Genomic DNA, 20,510 nt, shown 5'->3' on the forward strand with positions numbered 1-20,510 from the left:
GCAGGAGCAGCAGCGGGGCACCTCCTGCATCCCTCCTTCAACTTTCCCAGTCTCTGAGGCGCGGGGCAGCGGGCGGGATCCCCGCCCCGCTCCGCTCCGCTCCGCTCCGCCGGCATCACATGGTGCTGGGGGAGGAGGGAGGGAAGGGGGGAGCCGCCCCCCAGCTCTCGCTTCGCGTACAGTTTCTTCCAGTCTCAGCGCTCAACTCCGGCGAGGCTGGAGCGCGGAGCGGGGCTGGACAGGGCGGGAGCCGGGAGGGCTCCGCCGCCGGCTGCCAGGGCGCCGCTGGGCAGCGGGGGCGGCGGGGAAGCAGCCGGAGTGCGCGGCGCCTCCGCTGCCTCCCTCCCTCTGATGCTCCTTCGCGGCTGCTCGCCAGCCCGGCGGCCGCGGCGCCGGGAGGATGCGGCTCTTCCTCCTCGCTGCAACTTTCTGGGGATTGTGCCTGGCTCCAGGTAAGGCGCTCCGCGCCTCTCCCCCGGCGGCGGCGAGTCCGGCGCTGCCCGGACGAGGGCTTCGTCCCCTCGCAGCCCCTCGATGGAGCCGGCGCCGGGCGGGAGCCCCGCTGGCGCGCACACCGCGGGGCACAGCGGAGCCAGCCGTCCTGCCCGCGCCCCGGAGGGCTCCCGGCCGTGGAGGCGCGGCGCTGCGCGGCCGCGGACTTTGAGGATGCCGCCTGCTGACCGCAGCGCCGCGCACGCCTCCCCGGGCGGCGGGTTGGCGGCCCGCCCCTGCGGGGAGCGCCCCCGCGACGGGCAGAGGTGGGGCCGGGGGTCCCCGCGGCGGGACGGGGCGCCGCTCGCCGACGGAGGGCTGGGAGGAGCGGCTCCGGGCGAGCCGTGCCGAGCACCTCGTTTGCATGATAGAGGAGGGAGGTGAAGGATGCTCTGCAGCTGTAATTGTGCGTGGCAAAATAGTAATTAAATCATTTGTAATTAATTAGCAGCTAAGTAAACCCGTCGGCACAGATAAGAGCCGAAGCGTATCTATTAGTCGGGTTGCTCCCTGCGGAGCTCGGGTAGCTCTCAGCCCGCGGCGCCCCGGGGCCGGGTGGGCGAGGGGCAGCGGCCGCCGTGCGGTGCCGGTGCGGTGCCGCCTGCTGGCAGCAGCGTCCCCAACGCCGCGGCGGGGCCGGAGCCGCCTGTCCGCGCCGGAGCCCCCGCGGAAAGGAGCCCCCTTTCTCACCAGGTGCCGCGTACGGAAGGCAGAGCCCCAGCTGAGGGGGCGGCACGTTTATTTTACGTTATTTTTGTCAAAGTCGTACTGAGCTGTTGAGTAGTTGGGAATAGCAAAATGCGAAGAGCTAAAGACAAGGAAGATATCTGGCCCGTGCTGATTGTTTGGGTTTTTTAAATTTATTTTCATATTATTGCTATTATTATACTGAGCAAAATTCTATCTGTTCCAGGTTTGGCTTTGCAAATACAGTGCTACCAGTGTGAGGAGTTTCAGCTAAACAATGACTGCTCTGCTCCAGAGTTCATCGTGAATTGTACAGTGAACGTTCAAGATATGTGTCAGAAAGAAGTAATGGAGAAAAGTTTTGGTAAGACTTTAATAACTGCACTTCTGTTTATTTGAGTTGGAGAGCATTTGTTGCTTTTGGCTCCGCCCATTCAGAGTATTCAGCTGCAGATGAATCTGGCATTCCTACCTAGAGGGACTAGACTCAATTTCTTACGCTTCCCAGTGACTTTGTAACTCAATAAAGTTAAACATTTTCCTTTAAAACTGGTGTAAAAACTGAAGGATGCAAGCCAAATGTTGATAAAGCTGTTAATACACAGTCTTATGGGTCTCAGATTTAGTTTCCCAGCACTGGGAAATTAATAACAACAAGTTAGTTTAATCTCATTACAGTTAATTACATGGGCTTTTTCCCCAAGAGATGGAAGAGCATTAAATTAGTAATTCCCTCCTTTCTTTTATTTACTCTAGCAATTCATATACTCTGAAGGTTCATCTTGAGGGAAGGGAAGTGTAGTCATTTTTGCTTTCATCTATAAAAGAAAACATCAAGCAAGAGGGATAAAAAGAGCATTTTGGGGAGTTTGGCAGGGAGAGGAGGGCACAAATGGATATATTTGCTGTACTCATCTTCTAAGTCTAAAAGGGGGTTTTCCCCTTACTGTAATTAATATTAAGTTAGCATATTTGGGGATAAATGCAGTCAAGAGGAAACTAGCTGTGATTCTGCTTCTCACCTCTATTGTCTTTTAAGCTATGCTATAAATTGCTTTTCTTATTGAGCATCTTGGAAGGCATCTGAGGTTTAGGGAGAGCTGCCTGGGTTTTTAGCCCACCACGTCACTCTGTAGCCACCTACACGAGCACAGGACTGCAGCTTCACTGGTGACTTCAGGGCTGGGTGGAGTGGCGAGGCAGCATGTTTGCAGGAGCCGGAGTTCATGCAGTGCCCTGCTCTTGGGGCAGACAGCTCTAGGGCACCAGGCACTAGAAGGGCAAGGCAGCTGTAACTCAGCGGCGTGCCTCAGCGTCAGCATGACCTCTGTGCCAAGCGGTAGGCTTGAGGAGCAGAGAGCGGGCTGGGACTTCAGCACCCTGATTTAAGGGAAAGCTGCTTGCTGGGATGGCACATCTTGCAACTGAGGGCAGCGCTTTAGAGCGTGGAGTTTACTTACGTAAAGGGCTGCTGTTATGCTGCTAAGACAAATCAAGCTGTAGTCTGTCGTTTCCCAACAAGTCCTTCAGTAACAGCAGAATCCCTCTCTACCTAGCAAATGTGTGCAGCCATACGGCTAGAACAGTAACGTTGGCTCTTTGCATGAGGAAACTGTTCATTAGTATTTTCAAAGTGCTTATCAATCAGCTAGTTCTGCTTGTGCTGGTAGTTTCAGATCACTACATCAGGAATCCTAGAAAAATAATAAGAGTCATTGTTACCTATTGACAGTGGCTGAACTGTGGGCACTTCTGTTTCCTCCTGGGTAACACCATCCACAGTGACTATTTCTGTAAAATATTTAGAAGCTCTCCAGTGTAGAGGAAAAAAAGCTGTGGGTTTAAAGGAAGAGTAGTCTTTTTCAAGCTCTATATTACTGGAGTATTTTATTTCAAATTTACTTGCAAAGGGTGGTGGGGATGGGAGATAGTTACAGCTTGCAAGGTACCTTTAAAGTCTGAGTATCTCTAAATGAACGTTTGAAGGCATTGCTATCTGCACACCACAGCTTCTGTAGTACTTTTAATAAGTTTGAATGGACGCTGTGGCAGTTCAAAGGTCTATCAACATGGTATAGAGACACAGACAAAAAAGTCAGTTCTCCTTTAGTTCTAACAGTTGTTTGGTGTTACTTGTTTGCTGGTAGTTTGGGGGTTTTTTGGTTCTGTTTCTTTTTTTAACATCTTCCCTGGTTCCTTCGTGTTTTCATTTCAGTATAACCTCAGACTGTATCAGCCTTCCCGAAACCTGTAATCTTCCCTTCCGGTGAATGTCAGAAGAGTGTTTTCAGTCAAGTCAGCCCTCACAGGTTAAAGTCCAATTCTTCCGGATATGTGGGCACGCATGTGCGCACCCGTGAATACATGAAGAGGCAGCCCCTTGTGCTCTGCATGGGTAGGGTGGCATGGCCAGTCACGCATCTTTTCTCACTAGCAGGCAAGAGTGCAGTCTGGCCAGTGTGCCTGTGGCACGTTGAAAATGCAAATCTGAACTGTTTTAATAGATTTTAGACGTACGTTGCTGCGTAATTTGTCCTTACTCCTGTGAAGAAATTGGTTTGCAATATAGTAAATAAAGAGCTTTTTTAAAAGAAACTTCTGGGTGGGTTTGTTTTTTGGTTTGTGGGTTTTTTGTTTTAGGGGTTTTTTTTCTGTGCAATTTGACATTGTCTCTGAGCAGATCCTCAGATTTTCCCTTTAGGAGGTAACTAGCATGCTGTGCATAGCAGGTACCACTGTTCTATTTTATTTAATTTACTCTGTAAATGCAGTTCTTACTCATTTTAAGCTTAGAGGCTGTAAATTTCAGCTAGTGAATACATTTAAATTTTTAAGCTAACTATTTCAAATTGAGTGGAATTTACATTGCAAGCTTAGTTTCTCAGTTATCCTCAGTCAATTCTAGAGAGGATTGGTTGTAAAACAGATGATTCAGTTCATCATCCTTTATTGGTTTTTTTCCTAATTGATATTTAAATGTGTGCCATATAAATGCCTTATTCTCCCAAGTTTTATTTAATAATTCATTTCACTTCTACCAGTATATTCATGGCTTGATTCTTTTGGTTGTTGCTTATCACTGAAAGCTGAAATGTTTCAAATATTGATTTTCATTTATAATAGACTTGAGTTTGAATTTTTAACCCAGAATATGAAAGATGTGAATTTGCATTTATTTGACAGCACAATCTCATAATTAGAGTTTTTTCCTCTTGACTAGATACAGTCAAAGGAGTTTAATTTAATTTTTATAGACTAACCCATTTTTGTCCTTAATAAAATATAGCTGTGTCAGTGAGCAAAATGTTACAAGTTCTCCTAAATCTTATTTAAAAGTTAAATGCAATATTTTGAGATAAAGTTCATGGTCTGAATCAGTAACCTATTGATGCAGTCACACATCCTTTGCAGCATGCATTAATCTGCATGTTCGTTTTGCTGTCGAGGGGGTTGCTGACTTACTTTCTGTGGTGTGCCTACAATACAGTCTTTAGCGTGTAGCCAGTGACTTTTTTTTTCCTTACGTATTTGTTAGTGTTCATTGAGTTGTGCAATGGCAGCTCCATGGCTCAGCTTCATTTCTGCATTAAACTTTCTATAAACACCACACGGAGAGCTACAACTCTGTGCAGTGTTTTTCATTTATGTTGTAAATAGTTCCTTATGCCTGGTCGTAGTTAAACAAACCACTCCTCTTCAGTTGCTGTAAAGTTAGGGTCAGTGCTTTAAATGTCACTGTGTTCTTCTCAGAACATTATCTCAATCTCTGGAGAACCAACCTTAGGAAGTACTTTTCAGCTTCAGGTGAGAACTAACAGCAGCATAGGCACATTCCTAACACAGAGCTTAAAGTGGCTGTTGCCATGAGAGAGACTGATGTGAGTAGCTAGGAACGTGGGTATTATTCACTAGGACTTAGAGATCAGCAGGCATGTTGGCCTAGCTGCTTGTAGTGTCAGGTAGAAATTTGCTCCATTTCACAACTTAAAATGAATTGAGAATTGAGCGGTACTTAAGCATGTACCTGATTAAGTGATTATGTGGAACTGGTATAATTCTGCCTCCCCTGCAACCGTGCACTTTGCTGTGGCAGTTTGTATTGCAGTTGCACTTGGGGGATCTGTCAGGGCACAGAACTGGAGACTTTGTCAAGTAAATGACAAGATATTTTTCTCTCTTTAAGCAGTTGTATTTAAAAATTGCTAGAACAAGTTTTACGCAGTTCTGTTAACATTCTGTTCCAGTGGGAGAAACAGAAGGACAGGACAGAATTCTGCCTGCAATGCAAAATCTTACAAACTAATTTGTTAATTTAATCTTTAACAAAAAAAAAAAAAATCAGTGCTTTCTTCCTTTAGAGGGATGAATGGTGAGCATCATGGGAAGTGGCACTGAAGACTACACCAAGTAATTTTTGTCCCACAGCAATTAACGTAAGGGGTACATTTCTGGTGTGTTCTTTAGCTGGATGAGGGTGTGTTTGAAAACTGTCAATCAAACATTTGTCAAAGGATCAAAGTTCTTCCTTATAGTAGTTCCCCTTGCAGATACTTTGTGGAGATACCCATGACAGGTTCCCCTCTCTCCTTCACATCTATGAACTTTTAACTTAGAAATGCCAGTGCTCCTTCATTTTCTAGGATATTGTGGGTTTTCTTTGTTCCTACATATATTTTGGGATCAGATGAAACATCTTAGAATTATAGAATCATTAAGGTTGGAAAACACCTCTAGGATCATCAAATCCGACTGTCAACCCAACACTACCATGTCACCTAAACCATGCCCTGAAGTGCTATGTCTACATATCTTTTAAACACCCTCAGGAATGGTGGCTCCACCACCTCTCTGGGCAGCCTCTTCCAATGCCTGACTGCTCTTTCAGTGAAGAAATTTTTCCTAATATCCAATCTAAACCTTCCCTGATGCAGCTTGAGGCCATTGCCTCTTGGCCTATTGCTGTTACTTGGGAGAGGAGACCAACACCCACCTGGCTACAACCTCCTTTCAGGTAGTTGTAGAGCGCGATACCCTGTCCCCTCAGCCTCCTCCAGACTAAAGAACCCCAGCTCCCTCAGCTGTTCCTTATAAGACCTGCTCTCCAGACTTGATATGCAGATGAGCATATCTTGATATGCAGATGAGTATATAATGCATATGTGCCTTTATACATATATCATAGAAAACATCCTGATAATGAAGTTTACTTGTTACTGAAGTATCTGAGCATTAAGGATGATGTGAAACCTACTTAATGCTAACTGAAACCTGAGAGGAATAAAGCATGGAGGAGGAGACAATCAGCCCAGAAAGGCAGCCAGTCTAAATTTCTCAGAGCTCACTGTAAGCAAACCTGCCCACGTGTATGTTTTGGACAGTGCACCTTGTGCTCTAAGGGAGCTGTGAATGTACTTCCACAAACTTACTTTTGCAAGATTAAAAAAAAAATAAAATCCACAGTAGCAAGACTATTTTTAAATGCCTGTCTATATAAAACTAAGATTGTTTGTGAATTTTCCTTTGCAAATGAATTGGGAAACCACCTCGTTATTTCTGTTAATCTGCAGTAGGAAAATTATCTTATTTGTTTGGTTTATCAATGGTCCTTTTAATGTATTTACATAGTAAATAATCCTGCAGTGTAATTAAAGCAATTGCTGTAATTGTGTGCTTAAAATTAGTGCATGGGAACATCATGAACGAGATCATCCTCTCACGGCTGGACTCTAATTTTATTTACTTCTTAACCCTTCTCGGTGTTGGTTTCCCGATCATTTGTTTTATCAGGCAGAGGAAAACAGTGTCTAGGTTGTGCGATGAGTTGGCCCATGTTATGTTCTTCACTTGTGATTATTACTTTTTCTAAATCTTACAGTGTTGCTGCCCTGATGAAGTCACTTTGTGTATGGCTGTTCAGGCTTACAGAAGCACGTGCTTTTCTGTTTTCACGTATGGCATCCATTAGTGCTGATACTAATTGCACACTCGTATCAAGGGCAGATGATACTCTGGTGTACGTTTACTGACAGAATGATTAAAACAGCAAACAAAGTTTAATGTCTTCAGAATCACTGTAGGCATTAAAGTTTTATAGGGAATAGCTGCATCCCCAGTATCCATTTAGCATCAGTAAGAAACAGCCACTGAGCTGGCGGTGGCATTTTTATTTTATTCTACATTGTCTCTTTTGGCCAAAGCATATCAATATAACTTGAATGAACTTTTGTGGATTTTTTAAATCAAAGCAAAACATAATAAATCTTTACTGACAATTAAAAAAAAAAACTTGGCATGTGATAGTTGTTACCTGTAATATCAGACCTTGTGCTACCAGGTGCCCAATGAAATGAAGATGTAGTGACCAATACTGGAAACATGCAGTTCATGTTTGATGCTGAATAAAAGACTTGCAATGTATGTTGTTAATTTGTACTGCATGCTGAAAACTTGGAGCTGTGCATAAATTCCCATTCAGAAACACTTTTTAAGATGCCAGAGCTGTATTCTTACTAGGAAATCCCTTCTGGTCTTTGGGCTGCTCAGAAAACTTGCAGCCACATGTGGGATGAACGGAACTAAGCGCGTTAGCTAAGGAGCAGTAACAGACAGTATGTAGGTAGCAGATCGCTGCTCTGACGGCCCTCAAACAGAGGAAAGCAACAGTGGAGTTAACAGTTTGAGCAGTTTATGACTTGAAAGCCATTACAAAGATCCAAGCGCAGAAGTGTCAAAGGCTGTATTATTTTAAAGAAGTTGTGGTATCTGGTCCAGTGGATTTCATTTTTCGTAGGACATGGGCAATAGCTTTTTATGTTATTTTATTTCTCAGACTTGTACGACAGGTGTACAAATGAATTTTGTGAGGACAGAGGGCCCGCAGCCTGGTGTCCCTTAAACTTCCTTTAGGCCTTTCCTGTTGTGTTTCACGCACAAATGAGTCTGTGTTTCCAAAAACTTCTTGTGGCCTGACCCTGCCACTTGTCTCAGCTCCCAGCGACCTCATCAAAACATTGGCGAGCTTGTTTTAATTAACCCAAACTGTTTCCATTTCCATTTTTCCATTGTAATCTGGATATTTTTTTGGAAAGCACGATATAACCTATTTTGCCAAATCACTAATGAGCCTTTGGATGTAGAAAAAGTAATATAAAAACCAGGCAAAGTCTACTCTGAAGTTGCACAGGCTGCAAACCTGCAGGTATGAAAATAGCTAAAGATATAAAAGCTGAATGGATATTAAAGGTACTGGCGTGCAAGTGTATGTGTGTGAGCCGTTCCACTGAAATCGGTAAGGGCGGTAATGAGTCGGATGCAACAAGACTATTCACGTGTGAAATTATTTATGGGACTCATTACAAGGGTGTAGCCTTTTAATATTTGTAAAGGCATAAGGACTGTGGCTTCCCAGTTCATTTTGGCAGATAAGAATTGTCAAGAAAAATGCTCAGATGACGATTCTGAATATTAAGTCTTAGCTCACCTCTCCTGCTGGAAGATAATGTAAATTTTGATCTTGACATCCAAGGCATCTACCTACCTTTGTGTCAGGAGAGCACAGATGATGGAGGGCTGTGAGCCAGCTTTGTCTGAAAGATTGTATATTTTAGTACTTGACTGTAAGTCCGCATTAGTGAGCAGGGAAATGAATGAGGACAGCAGAAAACAAGAGAATTAGATATGCAGGTGAAAGTTGAGCTTTGCATTGTGGTTTGCAGCCTCCTGTGGCTTTAAAAATTATTTGATAATACCGCCATTAGCAGCTGTACTTAACTTTCTCAGCCTATGCATTTTTAAGCAGTTTAATGCCTTGCTTCTGTTTCGTGATACTGCAGGCAACAACAAAGGCTACTTTGTGCCATTACTTTCATTATTAACAATGCAGTGTTGATTTGTGTTTCCAGTACCAGAATTAGAAGGCGTGATTTACAAAGCACTATCATGGTAATCCTGACCCTTGTCCTCTGTTGGTCAACAATTGTCCAGTTTTTTTCTAAGATTATTTAATTTCTGCAAGATGCCATGTCAGTTTGGGTCAGAGGGAGAGTGAGGACGCCAGCCTTTCATTACCAAAAACCTCCTATTACTTTCTTAAAAAAAAAGGTACAACTTTTAAAAAGTGTCAAAGGTATGGAGGAGTTGTGATGATATTGACTAAGTTTTCATAAAAAATATGATGACAATATGCTAATTCAACGAGGTGGAGTTTGGTGAGGGGGGTGTTTTATTTTGGATTTGGGGTTTTTTTTTTAACAGAATTGCGTAAGAGTCTAATGGCACAAATATGCTTTTATCTTGTTGACGGAATGCATCAAAGTGAGGGGATAGGGATGAAATAGCTGCAGTCCTAAAACACCAGATTAAAAATCTGGAAGTGTGTGACCTAGCTTTGCAAAGGGTTTCAAGTCACTTAATTTCAGTGCCTCCACTTTTTCATCTGGAAAACACTGATCATGGTTGCTTACAGTATTTAATTAGCTGTTTATGAGGCAATTAATAAATTTCATAATAAAATTTCTGGCAGGGTGCAAATTATTTAAACTGCTTGTGAGCTCCAGAAAGTTGTGGAGGCGAGGATAGGAAAAGTTAGTGTAAAATGAAACAGAGAGGAGATGGTCAGATATGGTTATACTTTACACAGGCTTAAACTGGGTTTTTTAACAGTGCATTTACAGTCAGAGATGAAAGGATTTGTGTTGGGGAAGTTTAATTCGTGCTTTAAACCAATAAAAACGTGATCTGACTAACGTCACGATTCTTTGGGGAAGCACAATGTCAGAAGAATGATTGCTTCTCAACATTGAGTCACCTTCTAAGATATTTAGGACCTTATTAGATAAAATATTTATAATCACGTTAGAAAACAGAGAGCAAATCACAATAGGACCTTTTACAGGTACTAGCTAAGGAATTGACAGTTATAGCAAAACCACTGAAGGCATAAAAAGATGAGCATAAAACCTAATATGAGAACTAAAAAACGTAATTTAGAAACCTATCTGTGTGTAGTCTGAACCCAATTTTGAACATCACTGATATAGTAAAATCCAGAAGTAGTCGCATGTGTATTTTATGTATCTCAGGGATATTAAATGTTTATGTGTTGTTCTTGCTAGTGTAAGTTCTCATTTTAGATTTCAGCAGACATCACAAAAAGAGCTTTTGTAACTGCTGCTGGCTACTGAATGTGACTCCAGTGGAGGGGAAGCAAGTGACAGTTTAGGGCAAGAAATAAAGGATGACACACATAATGGAAATCACAAAGCAAGCGTGGATAGGCAGACAAGACATCAAGTCTACGCACAACAAGAAGGGAAACTTGCAGACTCACCAAGACGAGAAAATTGAAAGTTTGTGTGAAATAAGATAATTGGAACTTTTCAGGATCCTAAAACAGGGGGAGTATCCATTCATATACATGGTCCTTATGCTTGTCTTTATGATTTCTTTACATTGTCTAATGTTTTCAGAGAACACCCAAAACAAATCACATGCAAATCATGAAACTGTGCTAATGCTAGAGCTGGAACAGTGGCCGGGCGCTTCTCATGGGTTGCGTGTGCCACGATAGGAACTGTCCGCTGCTGGCCAGTTTCCTGCCTTCTGCTTGGAGGAGACGGGCAAGATTAAGCACCACATCTAAAAGCGTCGAGGGGAGAAGTTCTGCCAAAGTCTTAACAGCGTGTCTCAAAACCTTGTCTTGATCTGCCTGCTAACTTTTGAGTTATTTTTCTTAAGACATAAAACTTTTCTACACTCCTGAAGCTATGGCTCTGTGTATGCCCCCAACTTCTGGTCCAATCCTGAAAAGGCGGTTCCGTGACTGCTCAAGGATGCCTTGTTCCTGGGCCTGAGTTGGGCACGGACTGTTCTCTACTGCTTCAGAAGATCTAGTGCAGTAGGCATACTCAGAGCACGTGCAGCAGGTTTTGCAAAAGCAGTATTTGTGGAATGAGTTGCAGAAGACAAATCTGACTGTATGCATGCCTGGAAAATGGATAGGTACAAAACAGTGAGCAAAAGCTTTCTATAAAAATGAGGAGTGTCAGTCATGGGCCATGGGATAGAGCATTTCGCTTGGAAAAGTTTGTGTTGGGCTTAACAACATCATCCACTTGACGGGAGTCGCACAGAGCGAAGAGTTTTGTGGCCATGAGGCCATAGACGGTTCAGGGTGAAGCAGAAGCCTGCAGTTTCCTGCTGAGGTCTGCCATTGCAGAAGACCCTTTCAGAGTAGTTGGGTCATAGAGGGGGAAGGTGGCTGTCGTTTCTAGAAATTAGGTCGCTGATCTCAGCGGCTGTATCCAAGTTGCCTGTGTTGGCTTCAGAGACTGTCTGTATTTTGCTGATGGACAGTCTTGAGTGTACAGGTGCAAACTAAAGTTACACACTGCTAGGTTATGGTTGGCTCCAAAGCTGGAGAGTCATGCTTATGCTTGGCCTTTTTTGTCTGTACCTGCTGTACAGTCGGAGTTGGAGGTGCATAGTACCATCCTTTTCAAGCAGTAAGAGAAAAAGCTTGGATGTTCTGGCGCCTTCTGCGTACACACAGTGTAAGAAGTAAGTGTGATGTCACCTTTTTTGTTGTCCTAGTAACAAGTTAAGCTGTTATTCAAGACAACATGTACTGGGCTCTGCAGACAGGCTAGGTGGAAGAACTCTCACCTTTGGGTTTGAATAAACCGTAGCATGAATTGTTTGTTGCTGTCAAGGCTGAATGCATCTGCCTGTGGCCAAAACAGAGTGCCTGGGTGCAGGTGCATGGGACTAGACTGCAGCGAAGCAGGGGCTTGAGCTTGGCATCTGGTGGGATGTGCATAAAACGGGCCTAGGTGAGCAAATCAGTGTTACAAGCAGGAACTGTAGAAAAGCCTTGAGATTTGCACAATCACTTCTTTGCATGAAATAAGGCAGAAATCCTGCAGAAATAGTAGTTTGAGCCTTGACACCGTGAAAATGTCTGATCACATGTGGGGCAGGGAGAGGTGTGATGATGGGCAGGTTGCTCAGTCTAGGAGTAGATTTTTGATGCCCAATTCAAGGCCAAAGTTTTGGGTTGTTTTTTTGTTTGGTTTGGTTTTTTTGGATTTGTTTGTTTTTTTTTAAATGATAGCAGGTGTATGTGGAAGGAGAGGGTGTGGAATATTACTGCATTATCACACAGATATTCTAGCCTTGCGTACTCCCATCTCTTCTTAAAAGTACTTGTACTTGAACTACATCCTTAGCCAACCCCACAGACCTTGAAGCCAAAATGAAGGAAAATCAATTGGTCAGTAGTAGGTACTTCACAGTAAAACATCAGGGTAGTACCTACGCCTGTGCAGAACCCGCGCTGCTGCCAGGGGGCTGCTGAATCCGTGAAAAAGGATGAATTAGTACTCAGCCATCAAGAGACTGGGCAGTAAATACGCTAATTGTATATTACTGAGTATGCTACTTGAGCACTAGTGTGAACTGTTGGGGGTAGGTAGCTGGGAGTGACCCCATCCTGGTAAGAGCAGAGTGTAAAACGTGTGGTCTCTTTGCCAAGCCGGCAACTCGGAACAATCTGAGGTAGAAGAAAAGCTGCCAGAAAGGTTTGCAATTATGTTTCTAGGTGATGTGTTAATGAACGTATCAAGCTGATTGCTTAAGCAAGAATATCTGGTAATTAGCAGTTACGCTTGTGGTATGAGTCTTACGAGGCAGATAACCGCTTTGAAGAACTGTCTGCAGTTCAGCCTGGTGGTGGCGAATGATTCAGGAAGATCTCAGAACTAGTTTCAGAACTGGCTCAACTGTACAATAAACCACTGCAAGGGAGGAGCCTGAGGAGAGGCATCCTTGAGATATAAAAGCAATTAGTCTCTAGAAATAATCCAGCAAGGACGCTGCTGTCGTGCCTGAACTCAGCAGGTAAGCTGCAGCAACGGGGGCACGGTGACCTGTTTGCTTGGAGCAAGGAGAGCCGTGGCATCAAACCGTGGAAGTCAGTTGTACTAATTTATCTCCTACCACAATTAAACTGGAATCACAATATGATAGGAAGAAGATTTAAGAGTACTTTTACTGCCTTTCTTTAATTTGTACTATCTAAAGCGCCATTGCTTTTTCACACTCATGGTTTAAAAAAACAAAAAGTGAAGTCATGGATGAAGTGTTTTAAAAATGTTACTCCTGTACTATTAACATTCTGTCTCTCTTTCCATCAACCTTCCATGCCCGTTTTCATGGTATCTTGCTGTAAGGATATGACAGGATTAGAGAAAAAGCACAGCCTTTCTCTGCTGGTAAAGTTTAGTTCATAGCTGATGCTTTGTAAAAAGCACGATTAGTGTATGATGGCAGCTGATTCATGAGGCCAGAAGAATCTGTCAGTACGTAAAGAAAAAAAACTTGGACGTGAAGGGCATGTCTTTAGCCAAGTAGCTATTGAAAAACCTGATAGAAGTGCTGACTTTTTTAATTATGTAAAGCATCGTGTTACAATCCAGATTACTAGAGCTGGGCATGGGAATAAACAATCATTTGGGAGTGGAATTTCCTGTTGTAAGATGTATTTACAGAAAAGCCACAGGAGAAGCATTACAATGGGATTTTACTCCTAGTTAGATTATTCTCTCTATCTAGGCACGAACATGGTCCCTCTGTGCATGAAACTTTGAGTTGTAAAGTTTCGGCCTGTGCAGGAATACTGTACTTTGGCTTCCAAAGGAGCTCAGGATCATTCTGTGGGATTTATCCTGGAGAGCGGAGCTGTTGTAAACACATGGAGCTGAGCTGTAGGACTTTGGGGGTTTTGCAGCAGTGGTCTCGAGAGTTGCCCGGTGAAAACCATGCCTCAGTGGGCGTTATCTAACTGTTCACAGCACCGAACAGTTCTAGACCCCTAGTCTACAGGGAAAATTGCAAAGTATATGATATCTCAGGGACCTAAACTAATAAATCACTTACTAGTTCGAATTGTGAACAGGGATCTGCAGGAATCTTGTGAAAAGGAGATTGCGGGAAGGTTGTGATCTATAAAACAACAGGAATAGGAAATCAGCCAATGTCAAAAGCTTTTTAGAGGCTTGGTCTTTGAGGGGAAAGTTGAGATTCATTCCTATTAATATGGGAGACAGAGGAACAGCTGAGTTTGGTGGGTGGCCGTAGCCGCGGGAAAGGAATCTGTGGTGAGGAGTTGCGGGATTAGAGACGGAAGGCCAATTGCTGTCCCTGGTTCCAACGAACACAGGATGCCTTTCTCAAGAGGGAAGGAAAAAAGTTAATCATAGACATGGGAAGGGTCACGTCTGCCCCAGCTCTTGGAAGACTGCGGGAGGAACACAGACAAAGCACCAGGTCTTTGTGGGAAGCGTCACCTGGGATTTCAGTATTGTAAGTCTATCAGTGGCAGCACAGTAGAGCCTTTCTGTGACAGCAGAGGTTTGTCAACAGACAGAGCTCTCTTCTTTTTGCAAACTGTAGTAATAAAGATTGTGCCTCTTGATCTGTGTGCCTTTGCTGTTACAGCTAGAACAGCCTGTAGCTCCTCTTCCTTCTTGAGAAAAGGCTCTACCTGCTGTGTTGATTGATTGAAGCTCACTGGAGACAGAGGATGATTTAACACTGACTTGAGGGCTTCTCTTCATAAGTTTAACTAGACGGATAGCCTTAAAACACATTTCAGAGCTTAGATTTGCAGAGGGAGACCACAAAACAGGGAAACACCTGCATTGTTGGGATGGCAGCAATGTTGTGACAGTATAAAAGAATTGCTTTAATTAAAATGCTCTGAAGACAGGAAATCCTTCTTTCTAAGCATAACCCAGCCAGTGTTTTGCTGCGGCACACAGCCCTGAGCAGCGCAGAGGCAGTCGCTGCTGCAGAGGTATCTCCTGGACTGAGTAGGTGCTGTAGAGCTTATTTCCGAAGTCGCCGGGGACTGAACAAGTATCTGCAGGTACTGTAAGTTCAGTCACATTCCTGCTTCACTCCCTCCAGCAGAAGTCTTGATCACCGTGCATTTAAAAACCTCCTGGAATGGTGCTACGGGATGCAGAGGCACTGCTCTCCAAGGGAGTCCTGCTCCCGTGCCCTTCCGAAGAAAAAAACTTGAGAATCCCATATTCAAAAGGAAGAGTGATTTTATTATCCTTAGAAATAGTCACCTCTTTTTTGTAATGACAAGGCAACACGAGCAAATCTCCGTTACCTATTTATGTGTTATGTCGGTGTTTTTCCAACACACAATTTCTACTGTATCACTTGCAGGAAAATTTGAGAGCGAGGAGAGGTAGAACTGCCACAACCATCTTCCACTGTGATGGGGGAAAATGCAACTATGTATTTTAAAGCCTTTATAAGCCATTTTAAAATATACAGCTATGTGCATCAGAATATACTTTTTTTTCAGGTAGAAACAATTTGAGAAAATATATATTTAATTAGATTAATTGAAATTACATTTAAAAGGGGAAGACTTTCAACTCCGAAAGTCGTCTTTACAAATGGAAATTTTTGTTGTTGAGGGTGTTAAGCTTCAAAGGCGGCAAGGACTGAGATTACCTGGAAAAGTACTTCTAGTTTTTCTTTAAAAAAATAAAAGGGGGGGGGGGAGATGAAAGTTTTGCTGATAGTCATTTGCTTTTTACACTTGGTTGCTTGTCTCTGTGTGGCGAATGAACAAGAAAAGGGGGAAAAAATGCTCAAAAGAGATTAACAGCATAGAAAACTGTAATTACTTATACACCTTAAACAAATCGGACATGTTCAACAACAGAAACAAAAGTCATTTTCAAACTAACAGCATTTCAGTTATAGCTATACAAAAAGCTTGTTCCAAAATATGAAGAATTCTGGCTATAAAATGCATCATTTAATATAAATTATGTAAAGCAAGTTTGTAATATTTTTGGTTCCAGCCAGAATCAAATAAAAGAAAAATCCAAACAGGAGCGACTGTGTTGCTCCTGCAGTGCAGCGTGTCAGCCATGTCACAGCTGGGGTGTCTGGCTTAATCACCAGCATTGCTTTGGAGATGTAAACTGGTTTTGCAACAGTTTTCAAGCATGAATCACATTGCGAGCAAAACCGTGTTCGTATCACACTAAGTAACCTTTGCTTTGTGTCACAGGGATCATGTACCGCAAATCCTGCGCATCTTCAGCAGCGTGTCTGATCGCCTCTGCTGGGTACCAGTCCTTTTGTTCTCCAGGGAAGGTGAACTCTGTTTGTATCAGCTGCTGCAACACTCCGCTCTGCAATGGACCCCGGCCGAAGAAGAGGGGGAGTTCTGGCGTGGTGCCGAGGGCATGCGTGATGACCACCTTTCTGCTACTTACATTGGCTCTTCTGCTTTCCTAGTGCTAAACTTCAAGCAAGTTTTCTGCCCTGACACAGTTTGTTCTGTCTCCTCCTTTCTTCAAAGACACTGCAATTAATTTCTGTTTGTTTCCAAATCCCTGTCAACAGTGAGGGAGGTTCAGCGGTTGTGGGGAGAGAGGGGCTGATATTTTTGGCAGCTAATGAATTCAGTTAGCAGATTGAATTTCCAGTGTGCACTTAAAAATCCCACCAGCAGGATACAGAGCTCCTGCTCTTTTTGCATAATTGGAAACAAATCCATCTGTGTTATTCCTTTTAGGATGCAGTCAATTCCTCAGCCATTTTAATTTCAGTGTTTTTAAGTTCATCGCTAATCATTAACTTTGCCTTATGAAGTCATACTTGGTGTTCACAAAGGCCATTTTGTGCGTCTGGACTGGGCTCTGAGCTAGTCCCCAGAGGCACTACTTCCAAGCTGGGCTCCGGCGGCTCAAGACCTGGTGTCTGTGGACTGCAGTCAGGCTTGGTCTCATTCTGAAAAGTACTTAAGAAAACTTTGTTATTGCCCCTTGTAGAAGAGTTGTGCCTCGATGAGATGAAGAGCAGCGGGCGCAGAGAGCGACTGCTCCTGGCTCTGGAGCGCAGGTTGGCTCTGAGAAACTTCTCCTTGTTGGCGTGCTCTATGGTCAGGTGGCAGCGGAGGACCTGCAGAAACACGCTGCGGAACTGCTGAGAAGAGATGTTGTACAGGAGGGGGTTCACCACCGAGCTGAGGTAGAAGAAGATGTCGGCAATGGGAAGAAGAGTGATGTACGCTCTGAAGTAGGGGATGGTCCAGTCCTGCTTCGGTGTAGCAGCAGCCATGATCCTTCTCACCTGGTTCGGCATCCAGCATATTGCCAGGTTTGCAACAATCAGTCCTGCGAATGGAAAGAGGAAGAAAGAAGTGTGCATACATGGGGAAAAACCATTATATACTTAGTATCGGTTCTGCACCTACTCGTTAGGAAATAGTACCAATTTTTCAATGTTTTGCTTGACAGCTTTTTCTGCCAGTAGCATTTTTTTGTTTGTTGTTTTTAATAACTGTTGCAGCACATGCTCTGACAAAAGACCGCATAGTGCTTGGATAGTGTTTCTTTGTACCTGTTGTCATTTATTAGCTTTCAAAGTGTTCTTTCATCGATGCCTGTATCTTTGGAAAGAATGCATTTTTATTTCGGTTTCTATTCTTACATTCCTTACGTCTTTTCCCTTTACTTTGAAAAACAAACAAAATAAAAGAACCTATAGCCATATTAGATCAGGCAATACCCAGAAGAGATCAGATTCTTGTTTGTACTTTACAAAAAAAAGAAAGTATGCATAATAATATATTTCGTGTTATTTTTGGTAAATTTCCTCTTACAGAAGATATTTTTAAGTAAAAATATGTATGGATCTTTTTATGGTAATTAAGATATGTTGGGCTTTCTTAACAATCAAATTCCAGTGGAATTAAATTATGAATGTAAATGAGAAAAACCCAAGCCTAGTCATGAAAGTGTAAGCAGTTTCAGATGATAAATTATGCTTAAAAATGTGGTATCTGACCATTTTGTATTTATATGTAAATATCAATAACATGTTGCTGAATCACTAATGGCATTAAAAAGGGGGTGACTGAAGTGTTGGATGTCTGAAGGCTCTGCCTCCGGGGTCCAGCATTCACTGGGGTCGCAGCGGTGACACCGCCTTCCGACCGGCAGCCCTGAAGAAGCGCGTGGGCGAGCCTGGGCCAGGGCTGCGCCCAGGCGGGAGCCGAGCCAGGGAAAGGCACTCGAACCCTCGCCAGCGGCTTCTGCTCCGCCTAAGCCCTGGAAATCCTGGCAGCTTGCGTGGAATACCAGGTACACAAAATAACTCCTCTCAGTGCTCCCCCACTTCTGAAACACAGCGCAGCCACCAGTTTACTGTTTCCACTTTGTTTTTCTCTTTGCAGGAAGCGTGCCTTACACGAACACTTAAAGGGAGCAGAAGCTGCAGGTTGGCGTCCCTGCTGCAGAGGCACAAAATAGTAGAGAGCATCCTGATGGCGCGCGGTTTTCCCTTCCAGTAGCCCTCCATTACACTGTTAATCTCCTCCATCTAGCCGCCTTTCTCAGCAGAAGCACAGGAATGCTTTTTCCCTGCCCAGACTAGGTCAGGTTTCCCCCACTGAACCGATCGCTGTAGGAACCCAACTCTGAAATTGTGCACGCTGATTTTTCAAGCCAGGAAAGTTATATTTCTCTAGTGGGAAGACATGAATGTAATGGGGAAGGGGGACAGAAAAGAGAAGAAAGATTTTTTTCATAGCTTTAAAACTGCCAGGGCTTAAACAGGGTACGTCCAAGTCCAACTGCCACCACGCCCAGCAATGAAAAGGTATGAAATGTCTTTTTATTAAAAAAAATAATAATTCATAATGAAAGCTATAATTACTGTAGCAAATGTATGACCTCACCAAACAAGCTACCAAATAAAAGTTGTGGTTTTGACCATTTGCTTCTGTAATTACTTAATGTCACAATAATTTTGGTAGGATGGGGAAGTAGCAGATCTTAAACCTACAGCACTAGATTAAGAGCCCTGGAAGGCTGTTCTTAGTAGGCAGGTGATAAATGCCTTTACCTTTGCCATTTTCTGTTCTGCAACTACCATCACTCTCCTCAGCTACAGTTCCTTTATTCTCATTCCCATTCCCGCATGACCCCACGCCCCTCTGCTTGGCTGCCTTACCCTTCCCATGCCGCCCTGCCTCATTTTTCAGTACCTGCAGTGTCTCTGTCATAAGCTGATCTGAATTTTCTACTAGTCCTACAAATTTTCTAGCCCCCAGTGCTTTTTGCTCTGCTGTCAGCGTAATAAATAGAGGGAGAACAGCGGGCCTCGCACGGACCAACAGGAAATACGGCGCCCTGAGCAGTGACTTGTGACAGTCCTTATGAGAAGACAGCGATGGGACGCCACGGGTCCGTTGTGCCTTCTCCTCCTGTGCAACCGAAACGCAAAGCCCACAACCCTGGGTCTGCAGAATTCTTGTCAAATTTTACCCAATGATCCCTTCCAAGGGAAAAGAAAGTAAGCTCTCCAGGGTGATTCTTTTGTTCTTAGTTAGAAATGGGACACTTCATCGTGCTGATTAATGGTTTCCTAAATTATGACCGCTGCTGTGAAAAACTGAGGAAACAACGCGTGCATTCAGTTCTGGAGCGCAAACGCAGCGCTCTGAGATGCCGGACTTTTTTGCTTGTATTCGTGTCCTTTGCCAGCGACCCTTCTTTTTAGTTCAAATGCCAAGTGCTTAATATTCCCCCTTATATTCTTCAGACACTTTTGTTCTGGGGAACTGAATATTCCGTTGTGTGTAGAGCAAGTGAAAAACGAGCAGCTTGTGCCCTTGCGGAGGGCGGTGAGGGTGGTCCTTTGGGGGTGGGAGGAGGTGTCCGTAAAACTTTGTTGGTTTCCAGGGATGGGTAATTGCTCATTTTTACACTCGAGAAAAAACGCTCGTTGATTCAAAGGAGAAGCACCATGGAAATAAACATGCTGACAAATTCACCGTATTTTTTCCGACTGTTCATGCTTGACGTGGCTGCATGCAGTAAACTGAAGTGCATCGGAAGAAAAGGTTCACATTCAGACCTTAGCGCACAGTAAATATGTTGACTGAATCACTGCAGCCATCAGGTTGAACTCATACGCAGGCTGTGGAGGTTTGTTTTGTACTGTAACGTGCAGAAGGTGCTTAGAGAACATTGCCTCAGCTTGCAGGTAAACAAATTGCAACTAACGCCAGCATTGATGCTTTTTTCCCCCCCCAGAGCTTGCTGCCTGCGAGGAATTAAACTCCTTCCCGTTTCATCTCAGATCCAAATTTCCCTTCCACTCCTTATTAAAGTGAAAAAAAAAAAAAGAAGCTTCTTCCCCCCCTCATTTTCCTGATGACTGCACTGAAGTGACACACTAGGTGCGAGCAGAGTTTTATCTGCTATGGAATAATGATGGTCTAGGCAAAGGGA

At 43.7% G+C, this 20,510-nt stretch overlaps 2 protein-coding genes across 4 annotated transcripts in view; one reads left to right on the forward strand and one right to left on the reverse strand.

Annotated features, from left to right (window-relative positions):
- The first annotated feature begins 117 nt into the window (after window positions 1-117).
- LYPD1 (LY6/PLAUR domain containing 1) lies at window positions 118-18,989 on the forward strand. 3 transcript variants are annotated; one of them, XR_010372971.1, is made up of 4 exons: window positions 118-452; window positions 1,406-1,543; window positions 16,277-18,356; window positions 18,449-18,989. XR_010372971.1 is itself a non-coding variant. In XM_064451099.1 (3 exons), exons 1-3 carry the CDS (start codon window positions 401-403, stop codon window positions 16,504-16,506), a joined length of 420 nt encoding a protein of 139 aa, XP_064307169.1. In that variant the 5' UTR covers window positions 118-400; the 3' UTR covers window positions 16,507-18,989. The 3 variants fall into 3 exon arrangements, 1 of the variants encoding a protein (XP_064307169.1); XR_010372972.1 differs by lacking the exon at window positions 118-452 and adding an exon at window positions 846-898; XM_064451099.1 differs by having other exon boundaries at window positions 16,277-18,989.
- The window catches only part of GPR39 (G protein-coupled receptor 39), an 82,881-nt gene continuing 79,234 nt past the window's right edge, over window positions 16,864-20,510 (reverse strand). Inside the window, exon 2 of the mRNA XM_064451098.1 lies at window positions 16,864-17,387. Within this exon, the coding sequence (XP_064307168.1) occupies window positions 16,864-17,387 (524 nt within the window). The remainder of the gene's footprint in view (window positions 17,388-20,510) is intronic.

Source organism: Phalacrocorax carbo, chromosome 5, assembly GCF_963921805.1.
Source record: "Phalacrocorax carbo chromosome 5, bPhaCar2.1, whole genome shotgun sequence".
Classification (NCBI taxonomy): domain Eukaryota; kingdom Metazoa; phylum Chordata; class Aves; order Suliformes; family Phalacrocoracidae; genus Phalacrocorax; species Phalacrocorax carbo.